At 39.4% G+C, this 25,838-nt stretch overlaps 1 protein-coding gene across 1 annotated transcript in view; it reads right to left on the reverse strand.

The window, feature by feature from the left end:
• Nucleotides 1-25,838, reverse strand: part of cenpi (centromere protein I) — a 55,461-nt gene that overhangs the window by 23,901 nt on the left and 5,722 nt on the right. Inside the window, exons 2-9 of the mRNA XM_061930305.2 lie at nucleotides 19,115-19,252; nucleotides 18,920-19,038; nucleotides 12,983-13,090; nucleotides 12,861-12,909; nucleotides 12,756-12,802; nucleotides 12,589-12,678; nucleotides 9,871-10,002; nucleotides 6,195-6,341 (exon numbers count right to left, since the gene is read on the reverse strand). Coding sequence (XP_061786289.2) covers nucleotides 6,195-6,341; nucleotides 9,871-10,002; nucleotides 12,589-12,678; nucleotides 12,756-12,802; nucleotides 12,861-12,909; nucleotides 12,983-13,090; nucleotides 18,920-19,038; nucleotides 19,115-19,252 — 830 coding nt within the window. The remainder of the gene's footprint in view (nucleotides 1-6,194; nucleotides 6,342-9,870; nucleotides 10,003-12,588; nucleotides 12,679-12,755; nucleotides 12,803-12,860; nucleotides 12,910-12,982; nucleotides 13,091-18,919; nucleotides 19,039-19,114; nucleotides 19,253-25,838) is intronic.

Genomic DNA, 25,838 nt, shown 5'->3' on the forward strand with positions numbered 1-25,838 from the left:
AACATTTTAATTTCCCCTCGGGGATTAATAAAGTATTTCTGATTCTGATTCTGAGTAGGGGAAACAAGAAGTTGGCAGAACACAACAATGGAGGCAGAGCACCACCGTGTGGTTATGAGCAGGTATTGCATATAGTTAAATGAACTATAAAAAGGTTCAAGTTAAAGATAGCCCTGAAAGCAAAATGTACTATTTAAGGATGTTTTAACGGTAATATTTGCCCCTAGAGCGTGTTTATGAGGAACAAACGTGAAAAAAATCAACTTTTTGAAATGAGAGGCCTTGAAAAGATTGCTTTTGATGTTTGGGTGTTCTGCCAAGCTGTGCATCCACATTAAGTTGGGCTACCTGGTGCTATTTTAAGGAATCATAGTTTTAAATGTTTTACTGTGCAACCCTTTTGAAGGAATCTTTCAGGTGAGCAAACTCTTTAGAGTAAATAAGGCTATTAGGGATGTAAAATAAATAAAATATATTTTTTTAAATTTCATATCACTATTATTGTGACTAAAATGATCACACTTACAATTACTTTTGTGGTAATGTTGAACGTGCTCAAAAAGTACGCAAAAGAATAATATAAATCCATTTAATAAAAGCAGATACAAATAAGGCAACAAGGGAAGTATCCCACACTTCTCTTTTGTGAAGTGCATCTGGACAGCAAATATGGGCATCTACATCCACTATATGATTGGACAGGACAAAAACAAAAGTACTTATACACACTATCATCTTTTGACTGAGTCATTTCTTTTAAATAACTAAAAGACACATGGTCAGAAAACCCACTATTTTGCATGTTCCATGTTTGTTATGTTTCACTAATAGTGTTCCAAGTATTTAATTTGGTTAGATAGCTAAGCTTTTATTGATTTAAATATTGCTTTGTACTGTAGCACTTTAAGATTTTATTTCTAAATTGTCTTATATTTCTGGCGGATATTGTGGCGTCCTACTCTGTTCAGCGGTCCTTGAACGCACCATAAAAACATAGCTGTCTCGTATTCTTCTGAGTATAGAATGGTGACTTTGTTGTAAAAGAGCACAGCTTGCAGGTTCAATCGTATAGCTTCATTGCCCAGACAGTAATGTGAGTATTTAAGTTTAAATTGGGGTGTGTTGTTCCTAAATATGGGAAGACGTTAATTAGGGCCCGCATGGCCCATTGCATAAGGACTCCCTGTGGGAGTCCTTATGCAATGGGACATAAGGACCTATTGAATTTGTAAGGTTTTATTCTTTCTTTCTTATTCTTCTGCCGCCTCTTTGAGCACTAATTTGACCCACTTAACATGCTTCAAAACTCACCATATTTGACCCACACATCAGGACCTGCGAAAATTGCCTTTTAATAAAAAAAAAAAAACCCCAAAACTCAAAATTGCTCTCTAGCGCCCCCTAGGAAAAAAATAAAACAGACTGCCTGTAACTCCTACTAGGAAGGTCGGAAAGACATGAAACAAAATCCTCTATGTAGGTCTGACTTAGACCTAGTTTTCATAATTGTATATCCTTGGGCTAAAATCAACAGGAAGTTGGCAATTCCCCCTTCAAGACAAAAAAGTACTAAAAACAGTCACTTTTGCCTCTTTGAGCTGTAATTTGACCCCCTTAACATGCTTCAAAACTCACCGAACTGAACACACACATCAGGACTAGCAGAAATTGCGATCTAATAAAAAAACCTAACCCCAAATTTAAAAATTGCGCTCTAGAGCAATTTTTTAATAAAACGGAGAAAAAACTGCTCCTCGGAAGAAAAAAATGACAAAACTGCCTGTAACTCCCACTGGGAAGGTCGCAGAGACATGAAACAAAAACTTCAATGTAGGTCTCACTTAGACCTACATTTCATAAATTGACAACCCCCAGCAAAAATCAACAGGAAGTTTGCTATTCCCCCTTCAAAACAACATTTTTGTAAAAACCGGTCACCTTCCTTCAAAATCTATCTCCTCTGAGCGCATTTGTCGTTTAGGCTTCAAACTAACACAGGAGAGAGATTGAAGCCTTGTGTATAAAAGTATAGAACAGCTTTTTAATACCTGCTCCGGTTTTGATTTTATGACCCTTCAAAGACCCGCTGCACTGATGCTGCTGTGCTGCTGTTTTTTTAAGATGGCTGCTCAAAAGCAGGCAGCACCAACATGCCCACACAATGCAGACAAGGTAGGTACACTAGACAAAAGTCTTGGGACACTTCAGACTAAAAGTAGACAAAAGTATTAGGACACTTAGGACTAGCACCTGCCAAATACGCGGGCCCGACCAATGCTGCTTGCAGCTTTAATTTCTCTTGTTTTCATGTTAGCATTAAAGCTAGCGAGCTGACACCAGTCAGTCCGTGAGTTTATCAAAGAGCAAATATCTATCATGGTTTTCCGTTTTTTTATGAAAAAATGTCATTCTAACCGTGGAGTTTTACAGCAGTCATCATTACTGTGAATTATACATAATACTGTTTATTTGTACATCCCTAAAGACTATATTAGCATATTTTTGTTATTAGGGCCCGCAATGGCCCATTGCAAAAGGACTCCCAAAGGGAGTCCTTATGCAATGGGACATAAGGACCTATTGTATTTGTAAGGTTTTATTATTATTCTTTATTATTGTTCCGCAGCTTTGCGCTGTACTTTGACCCCCTTAACATGCTTCAAAACTCACCAAATTTGACGCACACATAAATAAACTCGAACAAAACTCTTTGGTAAAAATACCAAACCCCAAAACTCAAAATTGCACTCTAGCGCCCCCTACAAAGTAAACTTTTTCTAACTCCCAGTACGAATGTCGTAGAGACATGAAACAAAGACCTCTATGTAGGTCTCACTTAGACCTAAATTTTATTAATTTATTTCCTCGGCCAAAAATCTACAGGAAGTTTGCTATTCCCCCTTCAACACTAAATTTTAGTAAAATCAGTCACTTTTGCCTCTTTGAGCTCTAATTTGACCCTCTTAACATGCTTCAAAACTCACCAAACTGAACACACACACATCAGGACTAAGAGAAATTGCGATCTAATAAAAAAACCTAACCCCAAATTTAAAAATTGCGCTCTAGAGCAATTTTTTAATAAAACGGAGAAAAAACTGCTCCTCGGATGAAAAAAATGACTAAACTGCCTGTAACTCCCACTGAGAAGGTCGGAGAGACATGAAACAAAAACCTCAATGTAGGTCTCACTTAGACCTACATTTCATAAATTTACAACCCCCAGCAAAAATCAACAGGAAGTTTGCTATTCCCCCTTCTAAACAACATTTTTGTAAAAACCGGTCACCTTCCTTCAAAATCTATCTCCTCTGAGCGCGTTTGTCGTTTAGGCTTCAAACTAACACAGGAGAGAGATTGAACCCTTGTGTATAAAAGTATAGAACAGCTTTTTAATACCTGCTCCGGTTTCGATTTTATGACCCTTCAAAGACCCGCTGCACTGATGCTGCTGCGCTGCTGTTTTTTTAAGATGGCTGCTCAAAAGCAGGCAGCACCAACATGCCCACACAATGCAGACAAGGTAGGTACACTAGACAAAAGTCTTGGGACACTTCAGACTAAAAGTAGACAAAAGTATTGGGACACTTAGGACTAGCACCTGCCAAATACGCGGGCCCGACCAATGCTGCTTGCAGCTTTAATTTCTCTTGTTTTCATGTTAGCATTAAAGCTAGCGAACTGACACCAGTCAGTCCGTGAGTTTATCAAAGAGCAAATATCTATCATGGTTTTCCGTTTTTTTATTAAAAAATGTCATTCTAACCGTGGAGTTTTACAGCAGTCATCATTACCGTGAATTATACATACCGTAATACTGTTTATTTGTACATCCCTAAAGACTATATTAGCATATTTTTGTTATTTATACATGTTGTACAATAGAACAGAGGTGTCCAAACAACGGCCCTACTTAGCCAGTGAGATGTCAACTTACCCACAGGGAAATTGCTTTCATTTTGACAGTCTGACAATTTTGAAGTTGTCGTCTTGCGGACAACATGGGTAATACAGGTCAATGTGCTTTAATTACACTCAGTCCTTCTGAAATATTTGGGGGGGGGCGTGGTGTGATGCCAGGGTGTGACCTCGGGGAACATGTTTTTATGCTGTAGCAGAATATAATGAAGTTCACTGTAACCACGATAAAAGACCAGTGTGTTGTTTCCTTTAATATTAATAAACTTACAATGTTATGCAGAGGTACTGTATGTGTATAGTTAGAACAATTTTATTTAAAAATTGTACTATTTATAGTCATGGTGGAGAAAGAGGGGAAGCAAACTATTTTCTTATTACGCAACAAAAAATATTTGAGAAGCACTGTTGTAAAGAAAGGTATGCGCGAATTTACTTATATGACCCTATGCAAACAACCTTTCCTAGCCATGGGGCAAAAAGAAAAACCCAGACATAGTCACACATAACCTGCACTCTGAACTTTGTGAACATTATAAAAAACGCCCATGCAACAAAAAAAATTCTAAATTACACTTGATAACAAAACACATGTAAATATATATATATACACTATATATATATATATATATATATATATATATATATATATATATATATATGTATATATATATATATATGAGTGTGTATGTATGGTCTCGGTTGGGTTCATCAACTTCTGCTGAAAGCTCAGTGGATCTGCACTCGACGATGCATCCAAAGCTGTGCCGCCCACATTCATTCAGACCAAAACAAGCTGCAAGTTCTGACCCGCCCCTAGCTAGATGAACCCTTTTCACGGTTGACAGCTTTGACAAAAAAAGAGGCTTTGCTACAAATGTTTAAAAAATGAGCCGTTGGATTACCTCATACCTGCCAACTTTTGAAATCAGAAAAACCTAGTAGCCAGGGTCCAGGGGCCGCAGGCCCCGGTAGGTCCAGGACAAAGTCCTGGTGGGGGGTTCAGGCTTCGCCCCCCGACGCAAAATGATTATTAGCATTCAGACAGGTTAAAATGTTGCTAAAACCATCACTTTTCTATCAGTCACAGTGACTTTTCAAAACAAAAATATTACAGCAAAAATCATATGGGTTGATTGACATGTTTATTCTGTAAGCTAACTTCAATAGTTTGAAATTATTTTGACAGTTAATGCCAGTTATCCTGTCAACCTTTCACAAGACTTCAATTTGTTAATTGAAAGTATAAACAGTATAAACACTTTTTACAGTAAACAAATGGTAAAACAGTACTAAACAATTCCATTAAAAAAAAAATTGGTGTCATTATTAACTTTCTGTCCAAGCTTGTATAATCTACTGCCTTGTTCAATTGTATAAAATATTCTGTGCCTAAAATTCACATTTCTATCACAATTATCATACTGTAAACATGGTAAGCTAACTTCATTAAAATTAATAGTCCTGTCAATAGCATGGAATTACAATTCAAATGTAGTTTTTTTGTAAGCCTTTCAAAAGAATTCAAAATATGAAAAATTTATGAAAATTAATTTCAGCCATCAGACACTTGAAAAGTGGCACATCACATCTCTAATGTAATCATTTTAACTTTTCAACAGAAATAGCACTGCAAAAATATTAAGGACATACTTCTGTATTTTGGTAGTTATGCTGTCAACATTTAACAAGATTTCTTCAACTTGGACTTGAAAGCATAAATAGTATAAACACTTTTAACAGTATAACAGTACTAAACAATTCCAATAGATAACATTGGTGCCATTACCTTTTTGTGGCTAAAATCCGAAAAAACGTTGAAAGTTTTCCACTTGTATCGCTAGCAACGGCATTAGACTTGTGTTTTTTTGTCCCAACGTGGTCTTTTACATCGCTATTTCCTCCGTGTCCGATCGAAAAATCTTGTCTGCACAAGGTGCAATTCGCGTAGTTTTCACCCTTTTTGGAACGGATAATTATTCCCGGATAGGCTTTTGAATATTCTTCACGGAATGACTGCAGTTTTCTTTTCGGTTTAAGACTCGTTTGCGATTTTCCTCCGGCTGATTCCATGATCGTTCGCTCGTTTGGAAACAATGGCAACAGGTGCCTCGTGCTTGGCAGCGGTGCTATAAATAGCCTCGCGCATTTAAAAAAAATATTTTTTTTTAATTAATGAAAAACCGTATTTTTTATCGCTGCAACCGTAACCCAGAATAGGTTGATGAAAACCGTACTAATTACGGGAAAACCGGAGTAGTTGGCAGGTATGTTACCTCTATGTGGTGAATATTCTCCAAAAGCTGCTGAAAGGAGCGGACATGCACCAGGGGGACCAACTTCCTGCCAGAGGCCGACCACTCTGTCTGAGAGTCCTTCTGGGGTGCACAACTTAGCGCAGGTATTTCCAGGTGGCAATGTTTCTGAAAGCACAATTGAAAGGATGAGGATCAAACACTTCTTGCTGTAAATTAAAATACTTCTTGACATGACAGCTTCCATCATCTTCATTACGGTTGGACAATTCAAAACATTTCAATTTCCATTATGGCTTCTCGGGATCATAAAGATATTATAATTGAAGAAAACAATTAAGGCTGAAACGACGCGTCGACGTCATCGGTTACGTAAATACGTCGACGCCATTTTTGTGCGTCGATGCGTCGCATATTTACGCCACACTACTGTCATGGCGGATCGCAAAGCAGACGGTGCGAGCGAGGGGAAAAAAGCACGCCAAAAGTCATCAAAAGTGTGGGAATATTTCAATAAACGGCCTAATAATGTTGTATGCACACTGTGTCGAGCGGAAATGGCCTATCATAGCAGCACAACGGCTATGAACGAACATTTGAAAAGAAAACCGACAGCGTTCTTGCCATCACCATCAACAAGTCAATCGTCCGCGTGAGTATACGTTGTCATCATTACACAAAAACATGAATGTGTCATTTGTATCTACGTTGTAAATTCATAAACTAAAGCACCGTTTCGCTCTGAGAGGTGCGTTTGGCGTGCCTGTTCAGTGTTTACAAAGACGCGCTCCTCTTTAACGCTGTGGAGAGGCGGGGCCGGCGAGCGAGCGGCGAGGTGGGGCGCGCCGGGATCGCGCACCTGGGCACGATCATCCAATCTCCTCTCGCTGAAGAAAAGGGGAGCAGCAGAGAGAGAGGGAAGAGAGACTGGAAGGAACCAGAGTGAAGCTGACGTGGAGCGAGAGAGACAGAGACAGAGGACGACGAGCGAGCGAGGAAGAGGAGCTGAAAAGCGAGGAAAGAAAGAGAAAAGAGTTGGAAGAGAAAATACTTTGTGTAAAATTAGAAGATTGTAAACCTGGCAAAGCCGTCTGGCATTCAGTCGGTTGGTCCTGAAAGAACCCCACGGCATAAGACATGTCACAAACGCTAACGTTAATTAGTTGTGCAAATACCTTTTACAACATTAACGGTTACATATACTATGTACAAACGAACAATTAACTTTCACTTTAATCATACTATCATTGTTGTGTTATTAAGCAAAATAAGCAATACTTTTACTTTTGTTGAAATGTTTACACTGTTGTTACAGAATATTTTGTTTTGCACTTTTTTGTATTGGATGTTTATCTTTATTTTTGCACATTTTAGCAAATAAGCAATACTTTTACTTTTGTTGAAATGTTTACATTGTTACAGATTATTTTCGTTTTGCACTTTTTTGTATTGGATGTTTATCTTTATTTTTGCACATTTTAAAGCAAAATAAGCAATACTTTTACTTTTGAAATGCTTATACTATTGCAGAATATTAAGATTTGCACTGGATGTTTACTTTTATATTTGCACATTAAAAAGCAAATAAGCTACTTTTAATTTTGTTAAATGTTAAAAGTTTTAAATGTTTACATTGTTACAGAATATTTTGTCATGTTGTTGTCAATGTTGACTAAGTGGCCATACTTTTTTTTTTTTGTAAATAAAAGCCATGCCTTTTGAAAAAACTGGCCTACATTTATTTTTTCATCTTTATTTTAAATTTTTTTTAAAATCGGTAAAAGGAAAAATAATCTATAGATTAATCGAAAAAAATAATCTATAGATTAACCGATTAATCGAAAAAATAATCTATAGAAAAATAATCGTTAGCTGCAGCCTTAAAAACAATTAATGGGAATGCAAAAACCGGAGCTTGTAACAGTAAAACGGAGGAGTGATCGTTTCAGTTGAAACAAGACCACGTCTCCCAAAAGTTTGGGATCTCACCATGGTTACTACTTTTTATTTGACACAGCTCTAGCATGCCTCATCAATAACCACTAAACTCAGCAAAAAAGTAAGGCATATGATTTCTGCATTCTCGTAATCACGGATGGAATAGCAGAATAGCCAATAAAACGGAATCCGCAGATAAAACGCAGAATATCAGGGAAAGAGACATGAATGTGGGTGAAATAGTGTCATTGAACATTTGTTTGGGGAAATAATGTGTCCAGGACCGCTGAAACATACATGATGTTGTGAACGACATCCATGTAAGATCAATGTACAAACAGCAGTCGCAACATGAGAGGCTCACCCTCTTTTCTTTTAACAGCCTCAAGTTGACTCCTTACTCGTCAAGCTCAGAACAGCAGCACACTTCCCCCCTTCACAATAACATTGTGTGCACAACATCCAAAATAAGACTTTCAAAAAAGTACAATTAGCAAGCATAATGTACTTAAAACACTCATTAATGCATTTTCAAAATGAATATGCTTTCACCTAAAATACTGGTCAAAATTGTCTACAGATGTATTGCTTTAATATGTGAGGATTTTTACATTTATTAAATTACATTTATGACATACAAAACCACAAACTCTACGGAGGTAAAATGAGTAAAAAGGTAAAAAGTGAAATAAAAAAATGAGATGTTTTTTTTTCTATTTTCTATTGCTATTGTTACTCTACTTAATTATTATTATTAGGGCCCGCATGGCCCATTGCATAAGGACTCCCTGTGGGAGTCCTTATGCAAACAAAAAAGTACTAAAAACAGTCACTTTTGCCTTTTTGAGCTGTAATTTGACCCCCTTAACACGCTTCAAAACTCACCAAATTGAACGCACACATCAGGACTGGCAGAAATTGCGATCTAATAAAAAAACCTAACCCCAAATCTCAAAATTGTGCTCTAGCGCAATTTTTTAATGAAACGCACAAAAAACTGCTCCTCGGATGAAAAAACTGACAAAACTGCCTGTAACTCCCACTGGGAAGGTCGGAGAGACATGAAACAAAAACCTCTTCGTAGGTCTCACTTAGACCTACATTTCATAAATTGACACCCCCCAGCAAAAATCTACAGGAAGTTTGCTATTCCCCCTTCAAAACAACATTTTTGTAAAAACCGGTCACCTTCCTTCAAAATCTATATCCTCTGAGCGCGTTTGTCGTTTCGGCTTCAAACTAACACAGGAGAGAGATTAAACCCTTGTGTATAAAATAACAGAACAGCTTTTTAATACCTGCTCTGGTTTTGATTTTATGACCCTTCAAAGACCCGCTGCGCTGATGCTGCTGCGCTGCTGTTTTTTTAAGATGGCTGCTTAAAAGCAGGAAGCACCAACGTGCCCACACAATGCAGACAAGGTAGGTACACTAGACAAAAGTCTTGGGACACTTCAGACTAAAAGTAGACAAAAGTATTGGGACACTTATGACTATCACTGGACAAAAGTATTGGGACAGTTAGGACTAGCACCTGCCAAATACGCGGGCCCGACCAATGCTGCTTGCAGCTTTAATTTTACTTGTTGTTTATTCATTATTATTCATTTATATCCGTTTAAAGTTGAGTTTTTGTTATGCAGTAAATACTCATCTTTTCAACTTAATAAATAATCATGTTATTAATGATGATTTCAATATCAGTCAAAACAATTGTAAAACATTTTTGCCATAATCATCCAGCTTCAATTTTCATTACCCTTTTTCTTGAGATGGGCTGATCCTTAATTGTGGGGGTCAGACCATTGCCGGGGGCAACTAGCATGCCGCTCCTCTTCTGGACAAAAGTCAGCGCAGATTTCCATGGCAAGGCGTGATTCCTGAAGCCACCCTGGAAATGACCACAGCAAGGACTTTGTTTGTGCAAGTCACATAACTATGAGCTAAACCTGCACAATATAAACGGTTAGGGTTATCAAAAAATGGTGACGAAGAACTACAAAAAAAACATTTTTGCTACAGGAGAGGATGATAATCTCCGGGGGACAACATGGAGGGGCTGTGAAAGACCTATGGTGTTAGTGTTTCTAGCAATGCTTGAACAATACACACGTCTGCAGCTAGGTGGCAGCAATATCTAAATGAATCAACAGGCTGACCAGGAAACATGAGAAAGAATATATACAGGTAAAAGCCAGTAAATTAGAATATTTTGAAAAACTTGATTTATTTCAGTAATTGCATTCAAAAGGTGTAACTTGTACATTATATTTATTCATTGCACACAGACTGATGCATTCAAATGTTTATTTCATTTAATTTTGATGATTTGAAGTGGCAACAAATGAAAATCCAAAATTCCGTGTGTCACAAAATTAGAATATTGTGTAAGGCTAATACAAAAAAGGGATTTTTAGAAATGTTGGCCAACTGAAAAGTATGAAAATGAAAAATATGAGCATGTACAATACTCAATACTTGGTTGGAGCTCCTTTTGCCTCAATTACTGCGTTAATGCGGCGTGGCATGGAGTCGATGAGTTTCTGGCACTGCTCAGGTGTTATGAGAGCCCAGGTTGCTCTGATAGTGGCCTTCAACTCTTCTGCGTTTTTGGGTCTGGCATTCTGCATCTTCCTTTTCACAATACCCCACAGATTTTCTATGGGGCTAAGGTCAGGGGAGTTGGCGGGCCAATTTAGAACAGAAATACCATGGTCCGTAAACCAGGCACGGGTAGATTTTGCGCTGTGTGCAGGCGCCAAGTCCTGTTGGAACTTGAAATCTCCATCTCCATAGAGCAGGTCAGCAGCAGGAAGCATGAAGTGCTCTAAAACTTGCTGGTAGACGGCTGCGTTGACCCTGGATCTCAGGAAACAGAGTGGACCGACACCAGCAGATGACATAGCACCCCAAACCATCACCCAACCATGCAAATTTTGCATTTCCTTTGGAAATCGAGGTCCCAGTGTCTGGAGGAAGACAGGAGAGGCACAGGATCCACGTTGCCTGAAGTCTAGTGTAAAGTTTCCACCATCAGTGATGGTTTGGGGTGCCATGTCATCTGCTGGTGTCGGTCCACTCTGTTTCCTGAGATCCAGGGTCAACGCAGCCGTCTACCAGCAAGTTTTAGAGCACTTCATGCTTCCTGCTGCTGACCTGCTCTATGGAGATGGAGATTTCAAGTTCCAACAGGTCTTGGCGCCTGCACACAGCGCAAAATCTACCCGTGCCTGGTTTACGGACCATGGTATTTCTGTTCTAAATTGGCCCGCCAACTCCCCTGACCTTAGCCCCATAGAAAATCTGTGGGGTATTGTGAAAAGGAAGATGCAGAATGCCAGACCCAAAAACGCAGAAGAGTTGAAGGCCACTATCAGAGCAACCTGGGCTCTCATAACACCTGAGCAGTGCCAGAAACTCATCGACACCATGCCACGCCGCATTAACGCAGTAATTGAGGCAAAAGGAGCTCCAACCAAGTATTGAGTATTGTACATGCTCATATTTTTCATTTTCATACTTTTCAGTTGGCCAACATTTCTAAAAATCCCTTTTTTGTATTAGCCTTAAGTAATATTCTAATTTTGTGACACACGGAATTTTGGATTTTCATTTGTTGCCACTTCAAATCATCAAAATTAAATGAAATAAACATTTGAATGCATCAGTCTGTGTGCAATGAATAAATATAATGTACAAGTTACACCTTTTGAATGCAATTACTGAAATAAATCAAGTTTTTCAAAATATTCTAATTTACTGGCTTTGACCTATATATCTGTATCATGAATCAATTTAAGTGGACCCCGTCTTAAACAAGTTGAAAAACTTATTGGGGTGTTACCATTTAGTGGTCAATTGTACGGAATATGTACTTCACTGTGCAACCTACTAATAAAAGTCTCAATCAATCAATCAAAACACATAGAATCATCATACTGCTGTGATTATATGCATCAAGTGTTCATTCAAGGCTAAGGCAAAATATCGAGATATATATTGTGTATCGCAATATGGCCTTAAAATATCGCAATATTAAAAAAAGGCCATATCGCCCAGCCCTAGTTCAATGATGCCATTTCTGTTTGTAATGTATAATTTTGTCTATTTTGTGTTTATCCTTGAATAAACAGGTCAGTTTCTTGTTACCAACCATTGTGTATTATTCAAACTCCCCTAATTCAGCTGGCTAGTTGTTATCAAGAGTACTAAAACCCTTTTCAACATGATTCTGACAACTAAGTAGGCTAAATAACTTTAAACTTTAATACATGCTCGGATAGGCCAGTATCGGTCGGTATCGGTATCGGATCGGAAATGCAAAAACAATATCGGTATCGGATCGGAAGTGCAAAAACCTGGATCGGGACATCCCTAGTAATCAATAGTATTTCAATTTAAAATATATGTCCGATTGTGTCTAATGAAATGCAAATGTATGCCAACATAGCACCAAATGAGTTTAATATGTACAAACCCTCATTCTGGATGGAATGGAGAGCGTCACCAGCTCAGGACAAAAGACTTTGTAAAGAGAGAGCAGGTGTAAGAGGAAGGGCTGTCTTCCCTGCCAAAACAAAACAACATGATCTTCTAAGAGTGCCACACAAAGCAACAACACAGAGGGATAATATATACACTTACTAGTTTGGACTGCAGCTGCAGTAGCTTTCGGACTCGATATACGCGCACTACAAACCAAAGCAAAAAGTCAGTAGAGCTTAAAAGAAAGAGCTGACAATAACTCACCGCTTTGCTTGGTGGTCAGGAGGTACAAGAGGTGGCAGATGAAGGGGCACTGAAACAACATGAGGACACTAAGTCACTGGGCAGTTATTGGCGGGCCAACACAGAAGTGGCAGGACACGTACCAGACTTTCATCCGTCACAAAGTTGAAGATGAAGCCATAGACGGCTCTCAGTTGATCCTTTGCATCCATCATGTCGAACATGGTCAACACCCACTTGATGAAAAAAACCTGAAAATTGCAGCCAAGCCTATTTAAACCTTCCTGTTGCTGTGATTTATTCAACTGCAGAGAGTACTCTGCCTCTATTAGAGCGTTTGTACAAGTGTCTGGTTTTCTTCTAATAATATCATTGTATTCTTAGAGATTATTTATTACCTTCAGAAATAACAGTCAGTAATCAAATAATACAACAGTAGAAAATAATGAAGTATTAATAAAGACTATTTATTAGGGGTTTAACGGTACGTGTATTTGCATACCTGCCAACTTTTGAAATCAGAAAAACCTAGTAGCCAGGGTCCAGGGGCCACAGGCCCCGGTAGGTCCAGGACAAAGTCCTGGTGGGGGGTTCAGGCTTCGCCCCCCGACGCAAAATGATTATTAGCATTCAGACAGGTTAAAATGTTGCTAAAACCATCACTTTTCTATCAGTCACAGTGACTTTTCAAAACAAAAATATTACAGCAAAAATCATATGGGTTGATTGACATGTTTATTCTGTAAGCTAACTTCAATAGTTTGAAATTATTTTGACAGTTAATGCCAGTTATCCTGTCAACCTTTCACAAGACTTCAATTTGTTAATTGAAAGTATAAACAGTATAAACACTTTTTACAGTAAACAAATGGTAAAACAGTACTAAACAATTCCATAAAAAAAAAAATTGGTGTCATTATTAACTTTCTGTCCAAGCTTGTATAATCTACTGCCTTGTTCAATTGTAAAAAATATTCTGTGCTTAAAATTCACATTTCTATCACAATGATCATACTGTAAACATGGTAAGCTAACTTCATTAAAATCAATAGTCCTGTCAATAGCATGGAATTACAATTCAAATGTAGTTTTTTTGTAAGCCTTTCAAAAGAATTCAAAATATGAAAAATTCATGAAAATTAATTTAAGCCATCAGACACTTGAAAAGTGGCACATCACATCTCTAATGTAATCATTTGAACTTTTCAACAGAAATAGCACTGCAAAAATATTAAGGACATACTTCTGTATTTTGGTAGTTATGCTGTCAACATTTAACAAGATTTCTTCAACTTGGACTTAAAAGCATAAATAGTATAAACACTTTTAACAGTATAACAGTACTAAACAATTCCAATAGATAACATTGGTGTCATTACCTTTTTGTGGCTAAAATCCGAAAAACGTTGAAAGTTTTCCACTTGTATCGCTAGCAACGGCATTAGACTTGTGTTTTTTTGTCCCAACGTGGTCTTTTACATCGCTATTTCCTCCGTGTCCGATCGAAAAATCTTGTCTGCACAAGGTGCAATTCGCGTAGTTTTCACCCTTTTTGGAACGGATAATTATTCCCGGATAGGCTTTTGAATATTCTTTACGGAATGACTGCAGTTTTCTTTTCGGTTTAAGACTCGTTTGCGATTTTTCTCCGGCTGATTCCATGATCGTTCGCTCGTTTGGAAACAATGGCAACTGGTGCCTCGTGCTTGGCAGCGGTGCTATAAATAGCCTCGCGCATTTTAAAAAAATATTTTTTTTTAATTAATGAAAAACCGTATTTTTTATCACTGCAACCGTAACCCGGAATAGGTTGATGAAAACCGTACTAATTACGGGAAAACCGGAGTAGTTGGCAGGTATGTATTTGTATTGAACCGTTTCGGTACGGGGTTTCGGTTCGGAGGTGTGCCGAAAGAGTTTCAACCCAGACATATTAAGTAGCGTACCGCACGTTGTGTAAACAATGCACACCGAGGCACAACACACGGCATGCTAACAGCGACCGGCCTAGGACAACATGTAAAAGCCAGAGCTGGAAGACCCTCCTGCCTCGTTAAGATCTCCCGTTTGGGAACAATTTGGCTGCGCGGTGTGATACAACAATGGAGGACGAAGGTTTGCCGACATTGTTCAGCAGCTGCTGCTGACAACACGTCAAACATGCTAACCCATTTGAAGCGTCACCACCGCATTCAAGCAGCCCCTCCTCGGCCGGTCCGGCAGGTGTTATGAGAGTAGCGTATGTGTGTGTGTGGCCCTTTAATATGTGACAGCATGTGAGGTGAGTGACGTATGTGAGTGTGTGGGCGAGAGAGGTGAGCTAAGTGCGGGGAGTGGCTAGTGTTTTGTTGGATTGGCTGTGTGCAAGACCTTAATAAAGCCACGATTTGCAACTAATCGCCGCACTCGTCATTTACCCTGGAGTCCAGAGCTGTGGAGACCCACTGCTGGGTCGAGTGAAAGGTGTTTCCCCCGAGAATACATCGGCCCTGGAGGAGTGTCTCCCCTGCGCTCCTCGACTACGGTCTGGGAGCCGGTAGCAGGAAAGGTGCAACACAGGGCTAAAGCAATAACAAATGTTTTTATAGCAGCAGATTTAAGACCATATTGCATTAGAAACTAGATTTTGAGCCATTTCTATGGTGGAAGAACAATAAGCCCATATATCCTCTCACTGCCAAGTTAGCCAGGCTGGGGGGGGGGAAGAAAAGTTAATCTGAGGCTGAGTTGACTTGAAACTGTTTAATGTTGCACTTTTTATATGTAGAAGAAAAGTTTTGTCATTTTATTTAATCTGAGCAACTTGAGGCAGTTTAATGTTGATTAACGTGGACCCCGACTTAAACAAGTGGAAAAACTTATTGGGGTGTTACCATTTAGTGGTCAATTGTACGGAATGTGTACTGTACTGTGCAATCTACTAATAAAAGTCTCAATCAATTAATCAAAAAAAGCACTTTATATGTAGAAAGGTTTTGTTAAAAAACCATTCTGAGCCTTATCTTATTTAGTTTTTATTTGATATATGTTGACCACATTAACCCTGGCAATGGACCCTGTGTGTATATGTATGTTATGCCATTGTTTACAAATTTGGTAAATAAATAACTAAAAAATTTATATTTTGTTGTTTTCTTACTGTACAGAAAATGAACCGAACCGTGACCTCTAAACCGAAGTACGTGCCGAACCGAATTTTTTGTGTACCGTTTCACCCCTACTATTTATTGATCGATCTGGTGGAGGAAAATGTTACTCATGTACCCAATAAAACATCATATCAAATTATTTGACATGCATTCAAAGTCAGAAAAGGCTGGCAACTTTCTCCTAAAGCCACGCCCCATGGGGTAATATACTTCCTGTGTTGTGACCTCTGTTTACATCAGTCATGTCAAGAATATACCTTCTCAATACTCTACAACTACAGTGTAATCACCCAAATATGATTAGCAGCAATGTAGAAAGCCGTCAACATTGTGGCTCAGAGAGCGACAAGTAAGCTAGCTAGATGATGCGAACTAACTAGCATGCTTGTTTCGGCGCCCTGTCCTGCACTTCCCCACGACGCCATGATGTCACGTTATCGATGGGGAAAATGCATCTTCAGACAATATGATTTGCCTGTGAGGCTAGGAGACCCCGAGAGTAACACATGGTAGAACATGTATTAGAAAGCACACATTTAAAAAAAAAATAATAATAATAAAAACACATTTTTCTGTTTAACTTGGGACTTCCTGCAGGCCGTATTTTGGAAGTGGGCGGGCCATAGTTTGGGGACCCCTGCTTTAGATCTTTGTTATGGCATATAAATCCATCCACATGTCACAATGACACAATTGAGGATTTGAGACTAAATCTACAGGATGATCAGCACTTCATTATAGAGCAAAGTCAAGTGGAAAGGTGTTTACTTTCACTAGCATGTCTCTCCATAGGGGCGTATAACGTGTAACATAGTTGTCATTTCCGTGCGGGTTGTGCCAAAAGTAACGTACCAGCATAATGCCCATTTGTAGCGAGTGAGGAGGACTGAAACACACGGAATAGTGGAGCCTCTGGGATTAAATAACTGACCTTTTTAAGCACAATTATGTGTAACAATTCTTAATAGATTAAAACATTTTTTTGAAAAAAAATCTGCCCTGTTTAGCTCCTTTACTAAATTTTGGGGTAGAATGTCATCGAACAAAACCAGTTTTCTTTGAAGTAATGAAGACATTAACATACCTGCCAACTTTTTAAATCAGAAAAACCTAGTAGCCAGGGTCCAGGGGCCGCAGGCCCTGGTAGGTCCAGGACAAAGTCCTGGTGGGGGGTTCAGTGGGGCCCGACGCAAAATGATTATTAGCATTCAGACAGGTTAAAATGTTGCTAAAACCATCACTTTTCTATCAGTCACAGTGACTTTTCAAAACAAAAATATTACAGCAAAAATCATATGGGTTGATTGACATGTTTATTCTGTAAGCTAACTTCAATAGTTTGAGATTATTTTGACAGTTAATGCCAGTTATCCTGTCAACCTTTCACAAGACTTCAATTTGTTAATTGAAAGTATAAACACTTTTTACAGTAAACAAATGGTAAAACAGTACTAAACAATTCCATTAAAAAAAAAATTGGTGTCATTATTAACTTTCTGTCCAAGCTTGTATAATCTACTGCCTTGTTCAATTGTAAAAAAATGTTCTGTGCCTAAAATTCACATTTCTATCACAATTATCATACTGTAAACATGGTAAGCTAACTTCATTAAAATTAATAGTCCTGTCAATAGCATGGTATTACAATTCAAATGTAGTTTTTTTGTAAGCCTTTCAAAAGAATTCAAAATATGAAAAATTAATGAAAATTAATTTAAGCCATCAGACACTTGAAAAGTGGCACATCACATCTCTAATGTAATCATTTGAACTTTTCAACAGAAATAGCACTGCAAAAATATTAAGGACATACTTCTGTATTTTGGTAGTTATGCTGTCAACATTTAACAAGATTTCTTCAACTTGGACTTGAAAGCATAAATAGTATGAACACTTTTAACAGTATAACAGTACTAAACAATTCCAATAGATAACATTGGTGTCATTACCTTTTTGTGGCTAAAATCCAAATTTATTCTATCAGATTGATCATACTGCAAAAATGATATGGTAACTTTATGATAAGTTTACTTCATTAAAATGTAATTCAATAGCATCATAAATAAAACTTCAGCATTTATCACATCCAAAGAATCTGTTTGGGCGACGAAAAACGTTGAAAGTTTTCCACTTGTATCGCTAGCAACGGCATTAGACTTGTGTTTTTTTGTCCCAACGTGGTCTTTTACATCGCTAATTCCTCCGTGTCCGATCGAAAAATCTTGTCTGCACAAGGTGCAATTCGCGTAGTTTTCACCCTTTTTGGAACGGATAATTATTCCCGGATAGGCTTTTGAATATTCTTCACGGAATGACTGCAGTTTTCTTTTCGGTTTAAGACTCGTTTGCGATTTTTCTCCGGCTGATTCCATGATCGCTCGCTCGTTTGGAAACAATGGCAACTGGTTCCTCGTGCTTGGCAGCGGTGCTATAAATAGCCTCGCGCATGGCATTCGGAATGGCTCGATAGGAAGTTACGGGAAGCAGTGTCGATTGTCATTGTTGTTACGCGATTTCGTGAATAAAACTTTAAAAAAAAAAAAATTTTTTAATTAATGAAAAACCGTATTTTTTATCACTGCAACCGTAACCCGGAATAGGTTGATGAAAACCGTACTAATTACGGGAAAACCGGAGTAGTTGGCAGGTATGCATTAATCAGAGCTGTTTATGTATTTTACGGAATAATGTAGTTCATCGTGAAAGGCACCCAATGGTATTAAAAAGTATTGATTTTGAACCGAGGATTGTTTGGAATGGAGAATGGATTCTGAATGGAATCGTTACCCCAATAATCACATGGAGTCATGTGGTGCTCAAAGATTCACAGCCCTAACAGTTAATAGTAAAACCGGTCAATTGTACCATCCCTAATAGAGGCAAGCTTTCATTAGATCAAATGCAGCGCACAATGAAATGTCTTGCACTCACCTGCGAACTTGTGGCTATTTTAGAGACACCCAGCCAAGCTATGGCTCGAACAACGGCCTCCTGAGGCACCACCGTAGCAGGGATCAGACACTTGAGCACCCGGGAGCGCATACTCGACCCTACACAACGCAAAGAGAGGATGAGATTGTTGTTGAACAGAGTTCTCAAATCACAACATTGCCCAACACAACTTACGCATTCGAGGGCTCATGGCAAACTCCAGCATCACGGAGATGGCATCCGGGGAGAGGCCTTCAGAGAACGCCACATTCTCCACCAACACCAGGTTCCTCTCGATGTGATCGTTTCCAATCCAAGGAGTCCCTGCTTCAACTAGATGAAGGATCACAGTAGTTTTAATACAATATTAGAATCACATAGTTTTCATCCCTTTTCACTAAAATTCATAAATGGAAAATAGGATACAAGTATATGTATTTGTGTGTTATATAAATGCACCGGGGTGGTGGTTCCTCTCTTTAAGAAGGGGAACCGGAGGGTGTGTTCTAACTATCGTGGGATCACACTCCTCAGCCTTCCCGGTAAGGTCTATTCAGGTGTACTGGAGAGGAGGCTACGCCGGATAGTCGAACCTCGGATTCAGGAGGAACAGTGTGGTTTTCGTCCTGGTCGTGGAACTGTGGACCAGCTCTATACTCTCGGCAGGGTCCTTGAGGGTGCATGGGAGTTTGCCCAACCAGTCTACATGTGTTTTGTGGACTTGGAGAAGGCATTCGACCGTGTCCCTCGGGAAGTCCTGTGGGGAGTGCTCAGAGAGTATGGGGTATCGGACTGTCTGATTGTGGCAGTCCGCTCCCTGTATGCTCAGTGCCAGAGCTTGGTCCGCATTGCCGGCAGTAAGTCGGACACGTTTCCAGTGAGGGTTGGACTCCGCCAAGGCTGCCCTTTGTCACCGATTCTGTTCATAACTTTTATGGACAGAATTTCTAGGCGCAGTCAAGGCGTTGAGGGGATCTGGTTTGGTGGCTGCAGGATTAGGTCTCTGCTTTTTGCAGATGATGTGGTCCTGATGGCTTCATCTGGCCAGGATCTTCAGCTCTCACTGGATCGGTTCGCAGCCGAGTGTGAAGCGACTGGGATGAGAATCAGCACCTCCAAGTCCGAGTCCATGGTTCTCGCCCGGAAAAGGGTGGAGTGCCATCTCCGGGTTGGGGAGGGGATCTTGCCCCAAGTGGAGGAGTTCAAGTACCTCGGAGTCTTGTTCACAAGTGACGGAAGAGTGGATCGTGAGATCGACAGGCGGATCGGTGCGGCGTCTTCAGTAATGCGGACGCTGTATCGATCCGTTGTGGTGAAGAAGGAGCTGAGCCGGAAGGCAAAGCTCTCAATTTACCGGTCGATCTACGTTCCCATCCTCACCTATGGTCATGAGCTTTGGGTTATGACCGAAAGGACAAGATTGCAGGTACAAGCGGCCGAAATGAGTTTCCTCTGCCGGGTGGCGGGGCTCTCCCTTAGAGATAGGGTGAGAAGCTCTGCCATCCGGGAGGAGCTCAAAGTAAAGCCGCTGCTCCTCCACATCGAGAGGAGCCAGATGAGGTGGTTCGGGCATCTGGTCAGGATGCCACCCGAACGCCTCCCTAGGGAGGTGTTTAGGGCACGTCCGACCGGTAGGAGGCCGCGGGAAAGACCCAGGACACGTTGGGAAGACTATGTCTCCCGGCTGGCCTGGGAACGCCTCGGGGTCCCACAGGAAGAGCTGGACGAAGTGGCTGGGGAGAGGGAAGTCTGGGCTTCCCTGCTTAGGCTGCTTCCCCCGCGACCCGACCTCGGATAAGCGGAAGAAGATGGATGGATATAAATGCAGCCAAAACAAGTTGTTAAGACACTGTTACTGCATCAGTGTGTATACAGTAGGGATGTCCCGATCCGATATTTGGATCGGATCGGCTGCCGATATTTGCCAAAAATTGCGTATCGGCCAGGTCATGGGAAAATGCCGATCCAGATCCAGTTTAAAAAAAAACTCCGGTCCGTGTTTTCTAACGCACCGATTTAAATAATACATTCCACTTTTCTGCTGCTCCGTAATTTCCGTTCCGCATTTTCCAGCACACCTTCAACACATCCACACGTCTGTGGAGTCTCACGCAGTTGCTTTTAGCTGCTGCCATTACACGACAGGCTCTTCTCACTCTTTCCTGTGTCTCCCTCTCACAGACAGCAAGCGCACCTTCTTACACACGTCACATACTGTCACGTCATACGTCACATACGTATACGTCCTCCCCGAGCAGAGAGGTAGCAGCATGGCTAACGTTAGCTGTGATGCTAGCGCAGCCGTGCGAGCAAAGCTCCCTCTAAGGCAGTGGTTCTCAACCTTTTTTCAGTGATGTACCCCCTGTGAACATTTTTTTAATTCAAGTACCCCCTAATCAAAACAAAGCATTTTTGGTAGAAAAAAAGAGATAAAGAAGTAAAATACAGCACTATGTCATCAGTTTCTGATTTATTAAATTGTATAACAGTGTAAAATATTGCTCATTTGTTGTGGTCTTTCTTTAACTATTTGGAAAAAAAAGATATAAAAATAACTAAAAACTTGTTGAAAAATAAACAAGGGATTCAATTATAAATAAAGATTTCTACACATAGAAGTAATCATCAACTTAAAGTGCCCTCTTTGGGGATTGTAATAGAGATCCATCTGGATTCATGAACTTAATTCCAAACATTTATTCACAAAAAAATAAATCTTTAACATCAATATTTATGGAACATCTCCACAAAAATCTAGCTGTCAACACTGAATTTTTTTTTGAGACATTTAAAAAAAATCTCTGCATGAAAGTTTAAAAGTAGCATATATTAATGCAGTATGAAGAAGAATGTTTTAATGTAGACATGCAAGCCTTGAAAGAACATTTTGAAAATCAAGACTACATTTCCTGCAAATGGGTGCATTTCTACCCTATATTTTAACTTTAGATTTATTCTCATATCAAACTCTTTTGGCTGTCTTTTTGACACTTACATCCGGCGCCCCCCTCCACACCCTGGATTATAAATAATGTAAATAATTCAATGTGATTATCTTGTGTGATGACTGTATTATGATGTTAGTATATATCTGATAGTATATATCTGTATCATGAATCAATTTAAGTGGACCCCGACTTAAACAAGTTGAAAAACTTATTCGGGTGTTACCATTTAGTGGTCAATTGTACGGAATATGTACTTCACTGTGCAACCTACTAATAAAAGTCTCAATCAATCAATCAAAACACATAGAATCATCATACTGCTGTGATTATATGCATCAAGTGTTCATTCAAGGCTAAGGCAAAATATCGAGATATATATTGTGTATCGCAATATGGCCTTAAAATATCGCAATATTAAAAAAAGGCCATATCGCCCAGCCCTAGTTCAATGATGCCATTTCTGTTTGTCATGTATAATTTTGTCTATTTTGTGTTCATCCTTGAATAAACAGGTCAGTTTCTTGTTACCAACCATTGTGTATTATTCAAACTCCCCTAATTCAGCTGGCTAGTTGTTATCAAGAGTACTAAAACCCTTTTCAACATGATTCTGACAACTAAGTAGGCTAAATAACTTTAAACTTTAATACATGCTCGAATAGGCCAGCATCGGTCAGTATCGGTATCGGATCGGAAATGCAAAAACCATATCGGTATCGGATCGGAAGTGCAAAAACCTGGATCGGGACATCCCTAGTATACAGTATGTGAGAAGATAGTGAGTCTATTATGTTTACAGCCATAAAGGTGAGATTCATCCTCATAAAGTACTTATGGGTGATTTCCTTTTACAACTGATAGTGTAAAACAGACACTGTATTATAAGTATACTACTTAGAAAGGTCCACTCTTGGCTTGTCTACAATATATTATTTCTATCTTAGATTATGTGTGTTCCTTGTTGGGCTGTTATGGCAACAGGTCTGAGCCACAGTCAGGTCTAAAGAGAGTCGGTTTCAGGCAATCTCCTCAATGATTGGTCAAAAGGCACTCACCTGACTACACTTTTGACTATTCATCTGTGGCGCTTCCTCAATAGTTTTTTGAGGGGTAAAAATGCCCTGTTGTGCAGCATGGGGCTGCTCCACCCGCGAGAATTGTGGAATGTTTTTCCCCACAACCCGGGGGAGAAGACAAGTATGGGGAGTGAAGGTTCAGATCACAGCATCTTGTGCCAGGTAAACACACACAACAACGTCTGCGTTTTGCTCAGCTAATACAAATAATAACAGACAAAATGAATACATTTAGGAGATAGTTTGACAAAAATAGACTCTATTTGAATCTCAATAAAACTAAATGAATGCTATTCAGTAACAGCAGAAGAGAAAGTCAAACACAAACATAAATAGACGGACATTGAAAGAGTAAAAGAAACCTAAATGTGGGTGTAATAATAGATGACAAAATGAATTGGAAATCTCATACAAAATATGCAACATAAAGTGTCAAGAAATCCATCAATAATGAATAAAGCAAAATATGTTGTGGACCAAAAATAACTGCGTATTCTCTACTGCTCACCAGTGTTACATATCTGACTTACTGTGCAGAAATATGGAGAAATAAGTATAAAAGTCAGTGTTTCCCACAGGACAGGCATCTATTTGTGGTGGTGTGGTCGGAGTGCGGGGGGTGGCAGCGGCAGCGGCGATGACCAAGAAGAACGCGGAGTTGGAATATAATTACAACATTTTATGTACATATTTATATACAGATTTGAACAATTAGTGATTCACTGAAATATATTTATTAATTGTGGTTCTTACAAAAAATATATCTTATAAAATATAAAAGCTAAAATGTCTCTTAAAGCTCTGCCCCTTTAATTAGTGAATACTAAATAATTTAACTTTAGCCTACTACTACAACCATATTATTTACCAGAACATGAAGTGAAACAGAGGCAGAGATGTCCTGCCAGTCAGTCATGTCCTGCCAGTCAGTCAACCTCCTCCTCCTGCTGCTGCTGAACAGGTCGCACCTGTGGTCCGGACTGTAGGCCTACCTCCTCTCCAAGTCGAGCCCTTTTCGGCCGTTGAAAATATTTTTCTATACTCATCTGTGTGAAGGAGTGAACATCCAACATTAGAATTTATAACTAACGAGCAGAACCGCTCTATGTACAGTGCCGTCTAACCTTAAGCGGCAGCAGCTCAACACATGCAGGGTTCAACGTTAAGGTTTTTTTCTACTTGCCTGACTTCTCAAATCTACTTGCCCCAATATTTTTACTTGTCCTGCCAAGGTTTTTTTCTGGCTGTGTAGTGCTCATGGCTTATATCTTACTAAAATTCTTCCCGTTGACTATTTACAACACTACACAGTATTTATTATTATAATTATTATCTATAATTACATTTAAATGGCATTGCATACATGTAAAATCAAATGCTATTTCACATTATTTGACCATTAGCAGTTACACCCATCTGAACAGGTCAGCCACCTGTTTAAAGCCCGATCACAGTTGAAATCTTGAAATGAAGGGCCTTTAATGGCCAAAACATTAACCTGGACAACATTTTAACAGCTGGTTGGCTCAGATTTTATTATTTTCATTGCATTCACATGCTGCAGTGGACAGTGGACAATTTAGCTTCAGTCCACGTGTGTTTATTGACAACAGGGTTATAACCTGGACACGTTAGCTCGTCGGTATGGCAACAGGTGACTGTTACTACGTGCGTCTGCCCCGGCCCCCGAGTCAAACAGCGGCGGTGTTAATGAAGCAGCGTCAGGCTGCTCACCGTCAGTGAAACGCTCGGTGAAATCGCGGATTAACGTTAAATATATGACGAGCCGCGAGCGATGCAGCTATAACCTATCTACCTATAACACCTGTAAAAATGAAGCAATGCTACCACGCTAGCAAGCGTTAGTTAGCCGGCTATGAGCCACCAAGCTGCTAACTATTGCCAAAAGGAACCATTTAAGTTTTTTTCCCCATGGCATCCTGGATCAAGGCTTTCAGCAGCTTTTGGACGTTTGAGGTAGAAACGTAGGAAGCGCCATCATTATGAAAAGTAGCCGGCGAGTATTTTGATCCCGTCCGTCCGTCCCTCTTCTTCTTCTTCTGGCCCACCAGGTGAATTAAGTGCTATTGGCGGAGTTACAATGCATAGTAGGCCACCGCCACCTACTGCACCGGAGGTGTAACTACAAGCAACATTCACAGACAGTCCCATTGCTTTTATGAGCGGTCGAGCGAGTCAAAAGCCGAAAAATCCATTTGTGGCGGACGTAATTCTTTCGTGGCGGGCCGCCACAAATAAATGAATGTGTGGGAAACACTGAAAGTACTAGGGGTGTCCAAAAAAAGATTTTTGAATGAACCGCAATTCTTCTTTGTAACAATTCTTAATTGATTCAAAATAATTAAAAATGTATTTTATATATAAAATATTTTTTCAATCTGTCCTGTCCAGCCACTCAGACAAATCATATTGTTGATGTAGATGATCTATATCTGCTGTACACATTTACTTTAGAACAGACAAGTGTTGGATACTTCTCTTGTTGCCTTATTTGTATTTATTAAATGTTTGGGTAGAATTTTATTCAACAAAACCAATTTTCTTTGAAGTAATATAGAAATGTATCAGAGATGTTTGTCTATTTTATGGAGGAATGTAGTTAATTATAGAACTGGCACCCAATGTTATTAAAAAAGACTGATTTTGAATTGGGAACTGATTCTGAATCGAGTGGCGTGGTGCCCACTAGGGATGTCCCGATCCAGGTTTTTGCACTTCCGATCCGATACCGATATTGTTTTTGCATTTCCGATCCGATACCGATACTGACCGATACTGGCCTATCCGAGCATGTATTAAAGTTTAAAGTTATTTAGCCTACTTAGTTGTCAGAATCATGTTGAAAAGGGTTTTAGTACTCTTGATAACAACTAG

The sequence above is a fragment of the Nerophis lumbriciformis genome, linkage group LG36, assembly GCF_033978685.3.
Source record: "Nerophis lumbriciformis linkage group LG36, RoL_Nlum_v2.1, whole genome shotgun sequence".
NCBI lineage: Eukaryota > Metazoa > Chordata > Actinopteri > Syngnathiformes > Syngnathidae > Nerophis > Nerophis lumbriciformis.